Consider the following 16,465-nt stretch of genomic DNA (forward strand, 5'->3'; position numbering starts at 1 on the left):
ATATCACGTACAGCCAAAATCACCTCATCCCAGAATATCTTCAGGACTGGACAGGACCACCATATATGAAGGGGGTCCCCAAGTCTGTACCCCATCTCCAACAACTTGCGGACACTCCGCGATATATCTTAGACATAATGGATGGACAGGCAATACCATCTATAAATAACCTTAAAGTGAGTCTCGATGGTCAGTATGCTAATGGAACTAATCCAAGACTTTTCAAAGATAGAATGCCATTGGTTGTCGCTGATGACCAAACCGAGATCTCTCTCCCATTTATTTGAACAGCCTGGCAGCTGTGAGAATCAGATCTCAATTAAGAGTTTATAAATTATGGATATTACATGAGAGGGATAAGACTGCGATAAAACTAGCTGCTCAAAAGGCAACAAGCTTTGAGACCCTACAGAAACATAGAAACACAGAATTTGACGGCAGATATGAAACACTTGGCCCTCCTAGTCTGCCCCATTTTTAAACATATTGTTACCTCAAACCTTATTGATCCTTACTTCTTCTGAAGGATATCTTTATGTCTATCCCATGCATGTTTAAATTGCTCTAATGTCTTAGCCTCTACCACCTCTGATGGGAGGCGATTTAACTTGTCCACTACCCTTTATGTGAAGTAATTTTTCCACAAATTTCCCCTGAACCTACCACCCTCCAATTTCAGAACATGTCCTCTTGTTCTAATACTTCTCTTTCTTTGAAGAATGTCTCCTTCCTTTACCTTGTTAAAACCCTTTATATATTTGAACGTTTCTATCATGTCCCCACTTTCCCTTCTCTGCTCTAAATTATACATATTAAGATCTTTTAGTCTTTCCTGGTACGTTTTGTGGTGTAAACCTTGCACCATTTTAGTTGCCCTTCTTTGTACAGTCTCTAATGTATTAATATCCTTCTGGACATACGGCCTCCAGAACTGAACACAGTATTCAAGATGAGGACGTACCAATGACCAATACAGTGGTATTATCACTTGTTTCTTTCTACTACTGATTCCTCAAGCATCTGACTTGCCTTCCTCATTGCTTTGTTACAATGTTTGCTTTCCTTTAAGTCACCTGAAAGAAGTTCTTTTGATTGCAGGAAGTGTTTTATTTGGAGATAACGCCACATCTCATTATTAGGCAAGGTCCAATTAACTTGAATATAAGCAAAGAACAACACTCCGGAAGGACCATACAACTGACTCACCCGTGAAATGCCGGCCTGTGACCAACATTTAAAAGCCTGTCTCAAGTTACCTGGGGGAAATGCAGGATTATCAAATAGCAAAGTTAAAGAAGAGTAAATTGAGGAATGCATTCAAGATCCCTAATTAGTTTTCATACCATTAATGTGGGGCCTAAAGTCGGGTGAGAAACTGAAGGCAAACGCGGGAGTCAAGGCAAGACAGATAAGGGAGAGTGTGTAGAAAATGTCGAAGCTGGATAATTGTCTGAGACAGAATCAGTTTTAAAATTTGATTGGAGCGACGCCATCTTGCGAATGGCGACAAGACTCCATCTTAGAAATAGGTCACACAGCGCCATTTTGTCAAAACCACATAGTACACAAAACACAACGCAAAATTGCTAATAAGTAGTACGGCCAGCTTTTTAACAATCTTCCCCAAATACATACTGACGGTGTCTGACATACGTAAAAATGACTTTCCAACACATTAAAATCACCACAGACTTAAATATGAACAGCATTAAAAAGTAGCAAATTAGTGGTGTTTTCCCTGCATTCACATTAACACATACACGTGATGTTAAACAGTGCACAACGCAAAATAGCTAATTATTAGCACATTCAGCTTTTTAGCGATCCCTACACAACCAATACCGACTTAGGGCCTGATTCAGACCCACTCGCGAGCGGCTGTCCGCTCGCAAGTGGGTCGATGGTCTGCACTGAGCATGCACACGACGGAGGGAGCTCCGTCGTGCGCATGCGCCAGGAAAGTCCTTCGCTCATTGTGTCTGATCAAAGGGGCGTGCTGTCGATGTTGAGTGAGAGCACGCCCCCTTTGGTGGGCGTGCCTCCCTGACAGGGGCGTTCCCAAGGGAACGCCTACCGTCAGAAGCCGGCCCACTGCCATCACTAGTGATGTCAGTGGGAGTGATTTTGGCTCTGATAGAGCCAAAATCACTCCGGGCCTTGCGGTTGAAAACCTCAACCGCAGGCTCCGGCTCGCAGTGGCGATGGTCACGACCATCGCGGCCATCAAACTGCACGCTCGTATAGGCTGTGGGTGGTGACCCACAGCTATACGAGCGTCCAGGAGGACGCTCCATAATTATGGAGGGCGGCCCTCATTCAGAGTGTGCGCTCTGCTCAGAGCGTACGGCTCTGAATGAGGGCCTTAGTCCCATACACTCAGAGATACCTTTCCAGCTTAGTATTGCTCGCTAAGTACCCCACAGACCCCCAGACGCACAACGGTATTTAGTGTCGTTCTCCCTTGCATACATACACTTAAAGCAATAGTTCAGTAGTGCAAAAGGGTTATTATTACATGATTCATTAACAATGCCAGCGTGTAAAGAAATTACTGTTTTCTACAACTAAGGTTTAGTACATGATAAGTAAACCGTGTTTAGTGTCTTACTGATCTACTCTGTCTCAACAGCTTTCCGGTATCATCGGTGAGAAGATCGCAACATGCATTCTCAACTTATGGACTGTAGAGAGTTAAAACACTAAAATGTACTGTGTAATGTTAGCAGCTTAGATTTGCATGCGGCGGGAAAAAGGATACAAAGGGAGGTTGGAGACCGTTTGTATCCATTTGAAATTGTCCAATAAATGATCCTGTAACCAAGACAACTTTAAGAAGAACCAATGGAATCACTCCAATCTTATCTATTGTATTCCCAATCCCTGCAATGGTATAAATGTGCGTACAGACTTCAATCTGGAGTCTTCTTGCTGATGCTGTTGACGGAGGTCTCTTGTTGATGCCGGAAACTGGTTCCAGTGCGCGTGCGTATGTATAACTGTACCTTGGGTCTGTATAATTTCTTTGCCCTAAATTGCTTTAGATCACAGCGTGTAACCTACTGTTTTTATGTTGAATATTACACTTTGTGCATTGGAAACGCATTTCAATGTCTGAAGGTTTTTATTTTACTGTATGACTGCGTATGCAAATAGCGTTAACTTAGGAGGTATAGGCAGGATCGTATAAAGGTTTAGAAGGTATAGGCAGGATTGTTCAGAGGTTTAAAGTTAGTATCGTTAAAAAGAACCCTCAATAGTCACCTATTGTTTAGTCGATCCTGCTCTAGACCAATCTAAAATTCTACTGAGCATGACTGCCTCAAAATAAGTGCTAAAATGAGGGAGTTGGAAACCACCTAAGTAGCATGTTCTAAACAAAAACCATGTTTAAATCACGGCGTTCTCCACCCCACACAATTTCTAACTACACGATGAAGATCTGAGAACCAGCTATGTGGAATCAGCACTGGTAAAGTTTGCAATAGATAAAAGTACTTGTGGTAAAATATTCATTTTAATTACATTAATCCTTCCGCACCAGATGCCCCTGGTCACCCATAGAGTAAGGTCCTGTCGGAATTTTTGCAAGAATGGGAACAAAGTTAAGTATATACACCTCAGAAAGGTCTCTGGGAAGATGGACACCTAAGTACTTTAAATGTGAGGGGCTCAATGTAAATGGGAAGGCCTGTTGCAAGTCTGTAAGCACAGCAGAAGAAATGGTAAGATTCAGAGCTATTGATTTAGAGTAATTAATTTTAAAGACGGATAATTCTTTCAAGTTGGGAAGAGATACCGTGGGGTTTGTAATAATCACCAAAAGATCACTGGCGAAAAGAAATAACTTATGTTCTGAGTCTCCTATACTTAAACCCGAGATATTACGATTAGCTTGTATAGCTCACGCCAAAGCCTCTATGCACAATACAAACATTAATGGGAACATAGGACAACCGTTTGAGATCCGAATAGGCTCAGAAAAATCTCCATTTACCTTAACCCTTGCAGAGGGTCTCCTGTACAATGCCAAAATCCCAGATAACTATGTCAATTGTAAACCCATATGCTCTAACAAGCCTCGCATAAATGCCCAACCAACGCGCTCAAATGCTTTTTCCGCATCAGTCGCTAAAAGCATCGTGGACATAGGTGATTTGGCTGCCAGAAGTATTAGATTTATCATTTTGGTACTATTGTCTCGAGCCTCACGACCTAAGACAAAACCAACTTGATCTGTATAAAATCAATGTTGGCAACAAAAACTTCAGCCTATTTGCTATAAGTTTTGCGTAGAGTTTAAGGTCCACATTTAAAAGAGAAATTGGCATATAGCTAGGACAGCAAGAGGGATCTTTCCCCTCCTTAGGTAGAATGGTTATATGAACCTCTACAGACTGAGCGGACAAATGATTCTTATCCAAGACTGCATTAAATGCTCGGAGCATTAGGGGTATTAAAGCATCACTAAAAGTCTTGTAATAGGAGGAGATCAGAAACCTGTCTTGACCAGGACTCTTGCCAGGAGGGGGAAGTCTTAATTGCCTCTCCTCTCCAAACTCCTCCAGTGCAAATGGCCTATCTAAATTTATGGCTTCTTTCTCTGATAGTTTGGGAAAGTTAATGCTCAAGAGATATGTAGCTATTGCCTCGGAACCTACCCCAGTTACTGACCCAGGTGGATCCTCTGCCAGGTTATAAAGACTGGAGTAATACAAATGAAACGCCCTTGCAATTTCAAAGGTTAGGCGGCAATCATGCCCGGTAACATCCATATGGACTGCATGTGCATTGAGGCCTATTCAGCTTGCAAAGCCCTGGCTAGAATTGAAAATAACGATTCCTACATTTACGATAATCCAATTTAATTTTATCCGCCATAAGTGTATTCAGTGACCTCCAAGCCTCAGTGAGCTCTGCAAGAACATCACCATACAGGGAGGATTTATGGGAAGCCTCCAGTGTCAGAATCTTCTGCAAGAGCAGCAACTTTTGTCCCTCCTTCTGGTTTTTTTTTTCATGTAGAAACAAAGTTGAACCAGTTTACCCCTCAAAACACACTTATGTTCTTCCCACAGCACGATAGCTGACATGTTAGGATTATCATTGAGGGAGATATAATCATCCACTCACTGTTTCAATTGGTCCCTACAATATGAATCCTGAAGGAGAAGTTCATTGAGTCTCCATGAATAGCGAGCAGGTGGAGGATGGCATATCTTAGGCGTGAGGGACACTGGGGCATGGTCTGACCATGTATTATGCCTAATCTCCGCCTCGCCCAACATAAGCAAATGTTTCTGTTCTATGAACAGATAACGCTGGAGTATACATTGTGGGGGTGGGAGAAAAAAGTATAATTGCGGTCCGTGGTTCGTTGTAACCTCCATATATCTACTAACTGATGTTCATGTAATAACCGTCAAACTCTGCGGTGCTGTTTATCAGGGCGATTTGAGGAATTAGAATATGAGTCTAGCAGAGGATGTAGAATCCAGTTAAGGTCCCCTCCAACCTCCAGAATACGTGAACCTGGTCGAGCAGTTTGTCTAGAAAATTGGATTGATTCACGTTCAGAGCATTAATATTGACAAATGTAAAAACCTGATTATGTAATGTACATTTAATCATTAAGGCTTTACCTTCTGAAAGGATATGCATTTCAACATTAGACAGAGGAAGACAGTGAGCAAAGAGAATCACCACCCCCAGAGTCTTACCTAGACTATTGTCACTGAAATATGCATATTGGAAGTCTCGATTACGAAGAGACGGGGCTTTATCTTCCTGAAATTGAGTCTCCTGAATGAAGGCCATATCCGCTCTGTCTGCCCTAGTTCCCTGAGAAGTCTAGACCTCTTTTCAGGATTATTTAGTCCTTTAGAATTTAACAAAAGTTTAAGGGTCATCAAGGCAGACAAAGAGGGGGATTCTCAACATAACCCAAAAAGATGAAGAGAAACACAGATATACAGGTATACCAAAACCCAGTGAGGGACAGGAGGGAGAATACAAGGAAAAGAAAGGAAAGACGAGGGGGAAACCAGAAAAAATAAAAGAAAAAGAAAGTCAAATAATCAGAACAACAAAACAAAAATAAAAACATGTTCAAATAGAAATAAACATACATAATACCGCTCCCAATGATTGTGGTATAGGGGCACTGGGGGAATCAGTGCCAGTGACAAGCAAAAAAGTACAAAAAATATAGATATATATGCATACACGTTCAGCTAGACATATGTAAAAGGGGCAAACATCGATAGCTGAGAAACATAGAACGTCCCTAAATACAAAGAAGTCAAGGCAAAAAAAAAAAAAGACTAGGAATCATAATAAATAATATGAACAAATGAATCCGTGTAAAACACTTAAGTGCAATCGCTCAAACAAACTAACGGAAACCCTACCCATAACTTCCTATAAAGAGTATGAACATAAGGATAAAAAGAAATGTAATACGAAAGGCTCACCAATCATGAACCTCACTGTGCAATATAGATTTAAATAAGGCAGAAATGTAAACAAAAGTTTCTGAATGATATAAAAAATTTTTATAAATTAAATCACTGCCTTACCGCTGGCAAAGAACAAGGCGGTTGACTTGATATACTCAAACAACATACCAGCTATGTGGCGATTAAAAAACAGAAACCTTATTACAACAGTCACTCAGGTGAAATTATAACATTTATTATCGGCAGGGGATAGTGGTGGAATTTTTCACCACTATCGGATGATTGAACTATCTATAATTTTTTCTATATCATGTTTGCCAATTTTTTCCTGAGCTAATTTCAATCGTGTATGATGATTATCACGTGTTACTTTCAGAACATGTTTGAACCCAATGTCTAAAATGGTATGATTAAGTGATAACTTGTACACGGTGTTATCTACATCACTATTCTCTAGACAGGATAGTATTTAGTACTGATCATTCAACCTATGATGATTTACACATGTATCATATTATAGGTGCAATTTATGTCAACTAGGTCTGACTTAAGTGTATTTTTTTCTGCACTATAGGACCCAGAACATCTTTTCAGGATAAGATAACACTTATTCTTGTCACCATATGTTTGTGTTGTGTTATGTTATTGTCGCATTTCATGCGAGTACCCTTCTCTACAAATATTTTATATACTTATATTAAAAGTTACGTTTTAGTTGTATCACTTATTATTTATGATGGATTAGTACCCCACCTAGGAGAGTACCCTTTTCTCTTTCCATTAACCTATACTCCATTTACTCTCATGGGAGCACCTCTGAGAAACCTATTATATTAATTCTCTCATATTTATTACTTATCACAGCAGTACATCCATCATTTATCTTTTTTCTGTATTTTTTCTACATGAGGTCATTGTGCCAGTGCTCAAGTCGTGTCCCATTCCCCTTACACCCCCCCAAATTATCAGTCTGGTGCAGTCAGATGGAGGGGGGGACTGCCTCCGTTTATGGTGCCGTCTGGAGTTCTGCACCTGATGAAAGTCCATCACGTGAAGAGGTATGCAGGAGAGATGGAGGAACAGGAAAAATATCGTCCCATTCTTGGAGCACCGGCGCAGTTAAGTCCAGGGCAGAACAAAAGTATCAAGGACAGATGAGTTGCAAAGCACAGCCGACTTGCCATTATGCGATGATTGGGGCCAAGCGGAAATAACCATTTATATTTCCTATCACTGGAACATAAAGCTTCCATTAAAAGTCGTAGTAGTCGACGTTGCTGGAGCGTGTGCCAGGAAAGATCTTAGAAAATTTGGACACGATGACCATAAAAATCCACCCCCTCTACGGTGCAAAGTTTCCACGAGATCTCTTCCCGTGGTCTGTCAGTTGAAACTCCATGCGGCTTCAATGCTATATGAGCCCTAACCAACGTGATCAGAGCACTGGAATCATTACCCAATATTTCATTGAAAATCTTAGTTAACACATCGATCAGACCCTGTGTTGGCACATCTTCAGCGATGCCGCTAATCCTAAGATTATTTCTATGGCCTCTGTTGTCTAAGTCATCTACTCTTTGTTGCAGGAGAGACAGACCTTTAGCCTGAGCTTGGACCGAATCCTGCAAGCTTTGTAAATCCTCAATCACAGCCTCCCTGCCCTCCTCAAGAGTCACCAGCCTAGTTGTCAATTGAGAGATGCCCGCCTGAGCGTTGCCAACTTCCTTTCGAACTGACTCCCGAAGTTTAACTTCCAGCATCTCAAAATCCCGCTTGGAGGGGAGCTCTTGTTTGGTTGGTAGAGATTGAAGGTGCATGATAGACGAGAGGTTAGGGGTCTCTGTCTGAGCACTGCTTGCAGATTCTCCGATCTGTGATGGACTTGGGGAAGGAGGCAATCCCGGTGAGGGAGGCAGTGATGGGGTGTAGCCGAAGATGAGGCAGGAGATGATGTAAATCAGAATGAAGAGATGGTTTGGGGGTAACCAATTTGGATGATCCGTTTTTATTCTTGCCCAGGATTTATTTTTCATTGTAGTATAATTACTAAAGTGCGGGATTTTAGAAGTGTAGATGTTGCTCGTAGCAACCAATCAGATTCTAGCTATTATCTTCTAGAAGTTGCTAAATGTCAAGTAGAATCTGATTGGTTATTATGGGCAACATCTTCACTTCTAAAAACCTGCACTTTAGTAAATAAACCCCATTATGTGCAAAGATGCAAGCACTTTAGGTAGCCGTCTTTCAATTACTGCTGAAGCAAGTGAAAATTGACATGAGCAAAGACTGCACAGTTTAGACATACTGCCGCTGTAGCCTGTTACTTTGGATAGTCATGTCAAGAACTTGTGCAGACCATCTAATAGCACAAAATTGTGCAGCCTAGAACCATGCCCCCTACTGAGTACGATCTTGTCAATTGTGTAAAGATGGGTATACACTGCACAGATATATCTGCAGATGATGGTCGTTCATACACACTGACCATCATCTGCTTCTGGCCACGGGTCCCGCCCCCCTCCCCACGGCCTCTGCTGCATGTGTATGGGCGGTCGGTAGACCGCCGAAACACACTGCCCGATGGGACAGATATATTTGCCATCGGCTGTGCAGCACAGCTGATGCGATAGATCTGTGAACAACGTCGCTGGTACACACTGGCCGACAGGCACCAGATATATTGGCATTTATCTGCCAATATATCTGTCAGTGTGTACCCAGCTTAATACTGCCTAAAGAAGGACATTCCCTACCTGCAGGCAGGGGCGTATTTATAATGGGTGCAGGGTGTGCGGGGTACCTGGGCCCCTGGAGGCCCCGCACCACTCACCCTGCACCAATATTATTTAAAAATCACCTGTCCATGGTCCCGCAGCCATTTTTCCGGCATTCTGCGCATGTGCAGTAGACTCTGGGTACACTCTAGTGCCCAGAGTCTATTGCTTCTGCGGTGGCTGGCCAGCCGCGTCAGCCCGCGAGAGAGGAGAGGGCCCTGCACGGGGAATGCACACGGGCCCTCTCCTATCTTAAGACGCCCCTGCCTGCAGGTCTGGTAAACCTAACTGATTAAAGCCCAGGATAAATAAAATACTTCATATTTTTACATTTAAGGTCAGTTCTAATAACATTGTGAACGTAATATTGAGACGTTTAACTGTTATGGGGGGCATCCACTAGACGATTTTATCCCTGTCCAACCTCTTAACGATTTTCCCTTGAAGTTTCCCTTGAAATATGATCTTCCACTCTGAACAATGGGCCTGATTCAGAGCCGTTCGCTATTTGCGGTCGTTCGTTCAAAAACAAGGGGTGGCTATTCAAATGATCCGTTCGCAAATTGCAGTCTGTTCACACCTCTAAGTCTGAACGAGCGAGCAAAACATACGCTCGTTTATTTGTTAAAAACGCCCCCTGGCCGCTCGCACCATACGTCATGTCCGCTATTTATTAGATTAATCGAGTACATCGACCAGCGTATGAACTGCTCGCTATTCTTGTGGTTGGTTTTTGCTACCACAATTTTGCGAACAGTTCTGGCTTAAAAAAAACCCAGTGACGTGGTCAATGACGCTGCTGTTTTAAATATGCACACCCATAAAACGCCCGTTTTGACCTTTAAGCACGCCTGCGTTCTGATTTCCACTCCCCGTTTTCAAGCACCTTCCCCTGTTACCACCCACATACGCCTCATCCTGTCACTCAAATTATCAGGCATTCGCTATTTTGCGAGCACATGAATTTCGGCCGCACTGACTGGTTCGCGCATGCGTATAACGATCCGTACGCATGCGCAGATGTGCGAACATCGCTCGGAACGAGCGTACTGCCGCTAGCGAGTGGCTCTGAATGAGGGCCAATATGCAAAAGATCTAACAATAAACTATGTTGTTTTAATCTGTGATTGAAAGCTTTCAGCTATAGTGGGCAGACAGTGGTTCATCGTTTGATCGTTCAGCGTGAACGATGTGTAAACGATTTGTAAGCAATCAAGTGAAATTGACCTGCATGTTCAGTCGATGGAGGAGACGATCAAACGACCAGCGGGAGCGCGCATCGTTAGAAACAATTACTGCACGATTTGCAAACGATGTTCGAACGATTTTATCATTATCGTTCAACTTTATCGTCTAGTGGATACCCCCCTTAAGTCATTATCCATTCTCTCTTCTCTTCCTCTACTTTTATATACTTTATAGAACCGGAATGAGATTGAAATGCCGGCTCTCGCCTCTCCAGCCCCCCCTACCTAACCCTCCTTTAGGGGTGCCTAAGTCTAACCTCCCCCTCCCTGCACCCTAAACCTCCCAGGGGGGTGCCTAACCCTAACCTCCCCCATAGTGCCTAAACGTAACTCCCCCTTCCCCTACGCGGGGGTGCCTAAACCTAAGTCCCCCCCCCTGGCGGTCCCTAAATTTAACCCCTCCCCGGCTACATAGGTACTTACCTCCAGTGGTGGACGATTGGTCCGACTTCGGGATTAACATAGGCGTCGGTATTTCGACGCCTATGTTAAATCCCCTGCCGGGATTGTAGTGTCAGTATTGAGACTATCAGCCATGCGGCTGCCGGACTCATAACTACATCCCATAGAACCATCAGCAATACATATCTTAATTAAAAAAAACTAAATAAATGAAAAAAGAGGTGTGAATACAAAAGTAAATATCCCAGTTAAATTTTGGTTAAAAAAACTCACAATCTAAACATTATCAGTGCTAGTTTTAGTTATGGAAATGTAATAACAGTACGCACACACACAAGATATATAAATACAACTATTATTTTCTCAAGATATTTAAGTTACATATTTAAGTTATATAAACATAAGTACATGTTTACCAAACACATTGACATTAAAAACAATTTATATTTTACTTGAACTGCAGTTAGCACTATAAAATGAAAAACATGAGAAATGACTTTGACACACATCTACATCACATATTTCAGTGTTTATCTTGATACACTTTTACGAAAGACATATATTAGCAATAAAACCATCAGCTACAATCGCTTTTCACATAGCTCCGTGTGCAGCAGTGGAAGCCCCCTCTTCATCAGTTTGGCGCCACAATATTCTACTCCGAACGACACGACTGACATCCAAGCACACAGTGACTACTACCCCACTACCTCTCAGCCTCACACACGCTGACGTGTCTTTCTTACAACTGCAACCTGGAAGCACAAGGCTGTTGAAGGCGGAGCTATGACGTCATCCTGAGAACGCTGTATACTTACCTATGAACGAGGCGCATGTGCGGGTCAGGCGGAGGGGGCGGGTGATAAATAGCGGCTGTGCGGCGGCGGCGCTCTCTCTGAGTCAGTGTGTGAGGGAAGCGGCAGTAGCAGCAGCACCAGGTTTCGGCCCGATCCTTAGTCTCTATACTTCTTCCTACCGTCACGTCATGGCTTCCTCCGGTGCTCAGACCGCACAGGCAGCTCCTGCTCTGCAGAGAGGCATCGTCAAGATGGTGAGGCGCCCAGGACACTCGGTGCCCAGCTGGGACGTCTGCATGGGTCGTGGGGACAGAGAGCTGTGCTAGGGGGTAGTCGTGGAGGAGGCGTTAGCGCACCGGTAGCTGCCTGTCAGGGGGACATGTTACAGGACAGCGGGCACCGGTCTTTGGGAACTTCCGTGCAGTGCTGGAAGTTGGGCACAGCTGAGGCACGATGGCAGCTAAATGCCCCGCTGTTCCCGGCCGCTAGTAATCTATTGGAGCACACCGGATGGGTCTTTCCTTACCAGCTGGGAGTGTGGGGGAACGTCTATGACTCGTAGTAATAAGGAGGCAGCATTGGGCTACCTGTGGCACGCCAGCTGTTGTGGAACCACAAGTCCCATCGCACGTTGCCAGCTGATACTTGGCTGCGTAGTTCCCCAGCCAAGGGGCACATCTCTCACCTCGTTTTGAGCAGCAGTGATCTTTATTATGCGGCTATGCACAATGAACTAGTGACCTTTACCAAGAGAGGAGAGGGGGGGGGGTCGAAAGCGTTCCCCCCTCCACCCTCTGTCCTGATTAGTCAATTTTCCCCCTGTCCTGTCTGATCCATAATTCACCCCTGTCTTAATGTGTCATATTTCCCCCTGGTCTGTCTGATCCATAATTCCTCCCTGTCCTGATGTATGTCCTATTTCCCCCTGTCCTGGTCTGTCTGATAATTCCCCCTGTCCTGTCGTATTTCCCCCCTGGTTTGTCTGATCCATAATTCCTCCCTGTCCTGATGTATGTCCTATTTCCCCCTGTCCTGGTCTGTCTGACCAATACTATCTATCTTACAGCAAGTCGTAGCTGTTTGTGATTCAGAACCTGGTGTGCATAGGTGGCATGGTACTGTACCCAGGAAAGTGGGAGTTGTGAGGTTGGACTTAGTCTTAGATGTTCTGCTGGAATTTGTTACTTTATAGATACATATTAGGATCTGATTTTCTATGAAATTTAGATGTCTTATGTAAATGGTGACGGAATTGGCTAACTACAGCAAGCACTGAGGACCAGATAATGGGGGTTAACTGGGGATAGCAGAATGTCTCTTTAAAGACTTGGTTAGAATGTTGCTACTGATCTTAAGCCCCAGTGGTTTATTTTCCCAGCAACAGCAAGAAACATCCTGGGGCTTTGTAGTCTCAAATATAGTAAAAAGTGTAATTTTAAACTATCTGGTGCTAAGAATCTAGGATCACAGCAACAAATTTGTTTATTTTGATGCCTGTGCTTCCTGCGTAAGTTTGGGGTTTGTCTAGTTTCAGATGGGGACTTGATGCTGTAGACCAGCCAGGTTACACAAGTCTAGTTATACAGAAGTAAAATATTTTGTCTCTATATAATTTATGTAGTTTATCAACAAAGCTGCTAATAAGTTAAGGATTTGGCTAACTTTGAAATCTTGTTGCACCTGACATTAAACTCTGTGGTAGTTATAAGATTTATCAAAGAAATTTAATTCTTTATTCAAAGGATTTGTTTTCTTATAGGTGCTGAGGGACTGAAGTTGGGATATTTCCAATACTTTCCTTGATAAGTATATGAAAGTGACTTGTTAGAGGGCACTGTTGGAGACTAGTTCCCTGTTCTGCAAAGAATTTTCATATTTATTGCACTTCATGTTTTGACCTTGTCATAGTATGGGACTGACCACTTGGACAAGCTTTAGAGAAGCTGAAGTGTGAAAGCTATGCATTGCTCCAACAAATTGCTTGCCTGAGCTCACCCCAAGAACCCCTAAGTGAATACTAGAAATGCATATGATGGGTGTGCTCTTGGTGCTCTTTGTGAAAATGGGAAATAGAAATAACCTTCTCTGAACAGGATAACGTGGGGTCACTAAAACTCGGAACTAGATTAGGACTTGTAACCCAAGTGCTGAGCAGAAAGAATGATTAAAGAAAACATAGAACAAAATTAGATAGCCGCACTTTGTCCACATGTGGTAGGCTTAATCAGAAGATAAAGTAATATCACATTGCAAAAGAACCATGTAATTAAAAAAAATATATATATAATAAAAAAATATATAAAAGAAAATCAGGGCATCCACTTATGCAAGTTAACAATCAATTTGCAAAATCAAACTATATATGTATCCACAGGAATTCACATGAAGCTAACAAAGTAGCCAAGTATAATAATTGATAGTATATATCTTAAAAGCACAATACCAATTATTTACTAGAGGTGGGTGCCCACACACACAATTTATATTTACAATATAAACTCTGTAGCAATCATGCTATTTCTTGTGGTTCCTGATGTTTGAATATAGTTTAGGCTGCCTTAAGGCCCCCATTCACGGGGCAATTTTTCACCCGATATGGCCGTTTCCGACTGATCGTAACGACCAATTGTGTGAAAAGTAGTGTGTTAATACACTATTATGGTGCGCGTCCCCGGAGTTGTGTATCTGCATCGTAGATCAGATGCTTATGCAGAAAGATTTTGACCGAACAGTACGATGTGACACATCTTAATACATCAGATTGTATGGTCGTTTGTACAATCTTCCCTTTTCTAAATACAAATCGTACAGAAAGTCAAGGGAAGAATTTTCAAGGGAATTGTATGAGAGATCGGATCAGATACAAATCGCCCAGTGTATGGGCACCATACGTTGTTGGTCATAAATCTTAGCTGTAGGGAGACTAATAAATAGCCAGAAAACACCCTGGCAGTAAAATAAGTGTAGATCCACACAGTGCTAATCTTAGTCTGCTTCCTAGTTATGTTAAGACCGAATGGCAACCCTGTACGGTCACACAATAATATAAATTGTGTGTGTGGTTACCCACCTCTAGTAAATAAATGGTATTGTACTTTTAGGACATATGCTATCAATTATGCATGGTCACTTTGTTAGCTTCAGGTGAATACCTGTGGATACGTAAATAGTTTGATTTTGCACATTGATGGTTATCTTGCATTAGTGGATGCCCTGATGATTTGATCTTTTCTATATTACGTTTGTATATATGCTCTAAAATTAGTTTTTTTTGAATAACACTGTTCTTTTGCAATGTGAAAATATTTAGCTTCTGATTAAGCCTACTACATTTGGAGAAAGCATGGCTATCTAATCTTGTTCTAACTAGAACTCTGAAGGGGTGTGGTAAGTATTACCACCGGACGCATGGCCGGCGGTTCAAATCCCGACAACAGCTGCCCGTCAAGGGTGAAAATCCCAATCGTCCTAAGGTAAGTATCGCTAACCAAATTCCCTACCCTAACCCTCCCTTAGGGGTGCCTAACCCTAATCCCCCCCTTCCCTGCTGCCTAAACCTAAGTCTCCCGGGGGGGGGTGCCTAACCCTAAGACCCCCTGGGAGCCCTAAGCCCCCCCCCCCCCCGATGCTCGCGTCCGGCTTACCTTCGTATTGTATGCTGGGCGTCGGTCTTCTGGCATCTGATTAATGACAGGCGTCGAGTTTTCGACTCCTTTCATTAGTACCACGCCGGGATTAGTGTCTGGAAGCCAGCGGTCGGGATTTAGACCATCTGCTTCCGGACTACATCCCCTCTGAAGGCTGGACTCCAAGTATATTTCTTTGAAATAAGGTATATAATTAGTCTTTAAACAGCTGAGGATATTCACCATCAGAAGCATGACAGGTCCTTATAATTCTGCACATTTAAGTAGGGTGATGCCACATTGTGTCCAGGGAAGTTTTTTCTGTTTCCCATTTTCACAAATAGGGCCAAGAGCACACCTCTCATAGGTATTTATAGCATTCACTTAGACAAGCTTGCTGGAAATGTTATCTTTTGCAGCAAGACCTTTAAAGTGATGTAATATAGTTTGAAAATATTTATTAATTAGTGCAAGTGTTATGAAAGTAGCAAGTTTCATTGTGTAATAGTTGTTTATCGTTTATGTTAAATGACAGGTTAAACTGTGGTTTATCTTTAATACCTTTTGTTCATTAGATACCTCGAGTTCGTGAGTGCATTTTATTTTCATTGAGGTTACCCCTTAACAGTCATTACATTGATACAAATTAGGCCAGTTATCTCAAACTAGATATTGGCATGTATTGTAAGCTAGTATCCTGTGGATGTATAACTTGTATAAAACTGCCCTGTTTGAGACCTGCCATGGATTATCTGTGCTGATTTCTATTTTGCTTTCACTAGCTAAAGTGTGCAAGTGAGACTGGTAAGCACTAGGGGGTCATTGCTCTCTGCAAAGTGAGTAGCTGATGCATTTGTGCTTCAGATTAAGCTATTCTGAGTACCATTTTAGAACCTGGTTAATTTAGTGATAATCCATATTTTTCTGTGTAGAAACGATAAATCTTTATTGAGTCAAATTTAAGCCTATCACCTCTTTATCACGTCTGTCTAGCCAAAGATCTTTAAATTCATCCAGTACGGAGTAAATGCATAAGCTGTTACAGTTGCCGTGTGTTTATGCTCAAGAACATTCTATGGATGTTTATAACATTTGTGTGGAATACTTTTTGGCCTATAGTAGCACAGCACATTATGTGTACAGGGGTGTCCTACACCTAGCGTA

At 42.5% G+C, this 16,465-nt stretch overlaps 1 protein-coding gene across 2 annotated transcripts in view; it reads left to right on the top strand.

Moving 5' to 3' along the window:
• The first annotated feature begins 11,744 nt into the window (after positions 1-11,744).
• SND1 (staphylococcal nuclease and tudor domain containing 1) overlaps positions 11,745-16,465 on the top strand; it is an 876,127-nt gene continuing 871,406 nt past the window's right edge. The window contains exon 1 of one of the 2 annotated variants that reach the window (XM_088447470.1): positions 11,745-11,929. In XM_088447470.1, coding sequence (XP_088303596.1) covers positions 11,864-11,929 — 66 coding nt within the window. In that variant the 5' untranslated portion in view covers positions 11,745-11,863. The remainder of the gene's footprint in view (positions 11,930-16,465) is intronic. The other variant, XM_088447461.1, reaches the window with a different exon arrangement.

Source organism: Taudactylus pleione, unplaced genomic scaffold (genome assembly GCF_031769625.1).
Source record: "Taudactylus pleione unplaced genomic scaffold, aTauple2 ptg000019l, whole genome shotgun sequence".
NCBI classification, from domain to species: domain Eukaryota; kingdom Metazoa; phylum Chordata; class Amphibia; order Anura; family Myobatrachidae; genus Taudactylus; species Taudactylus pleione.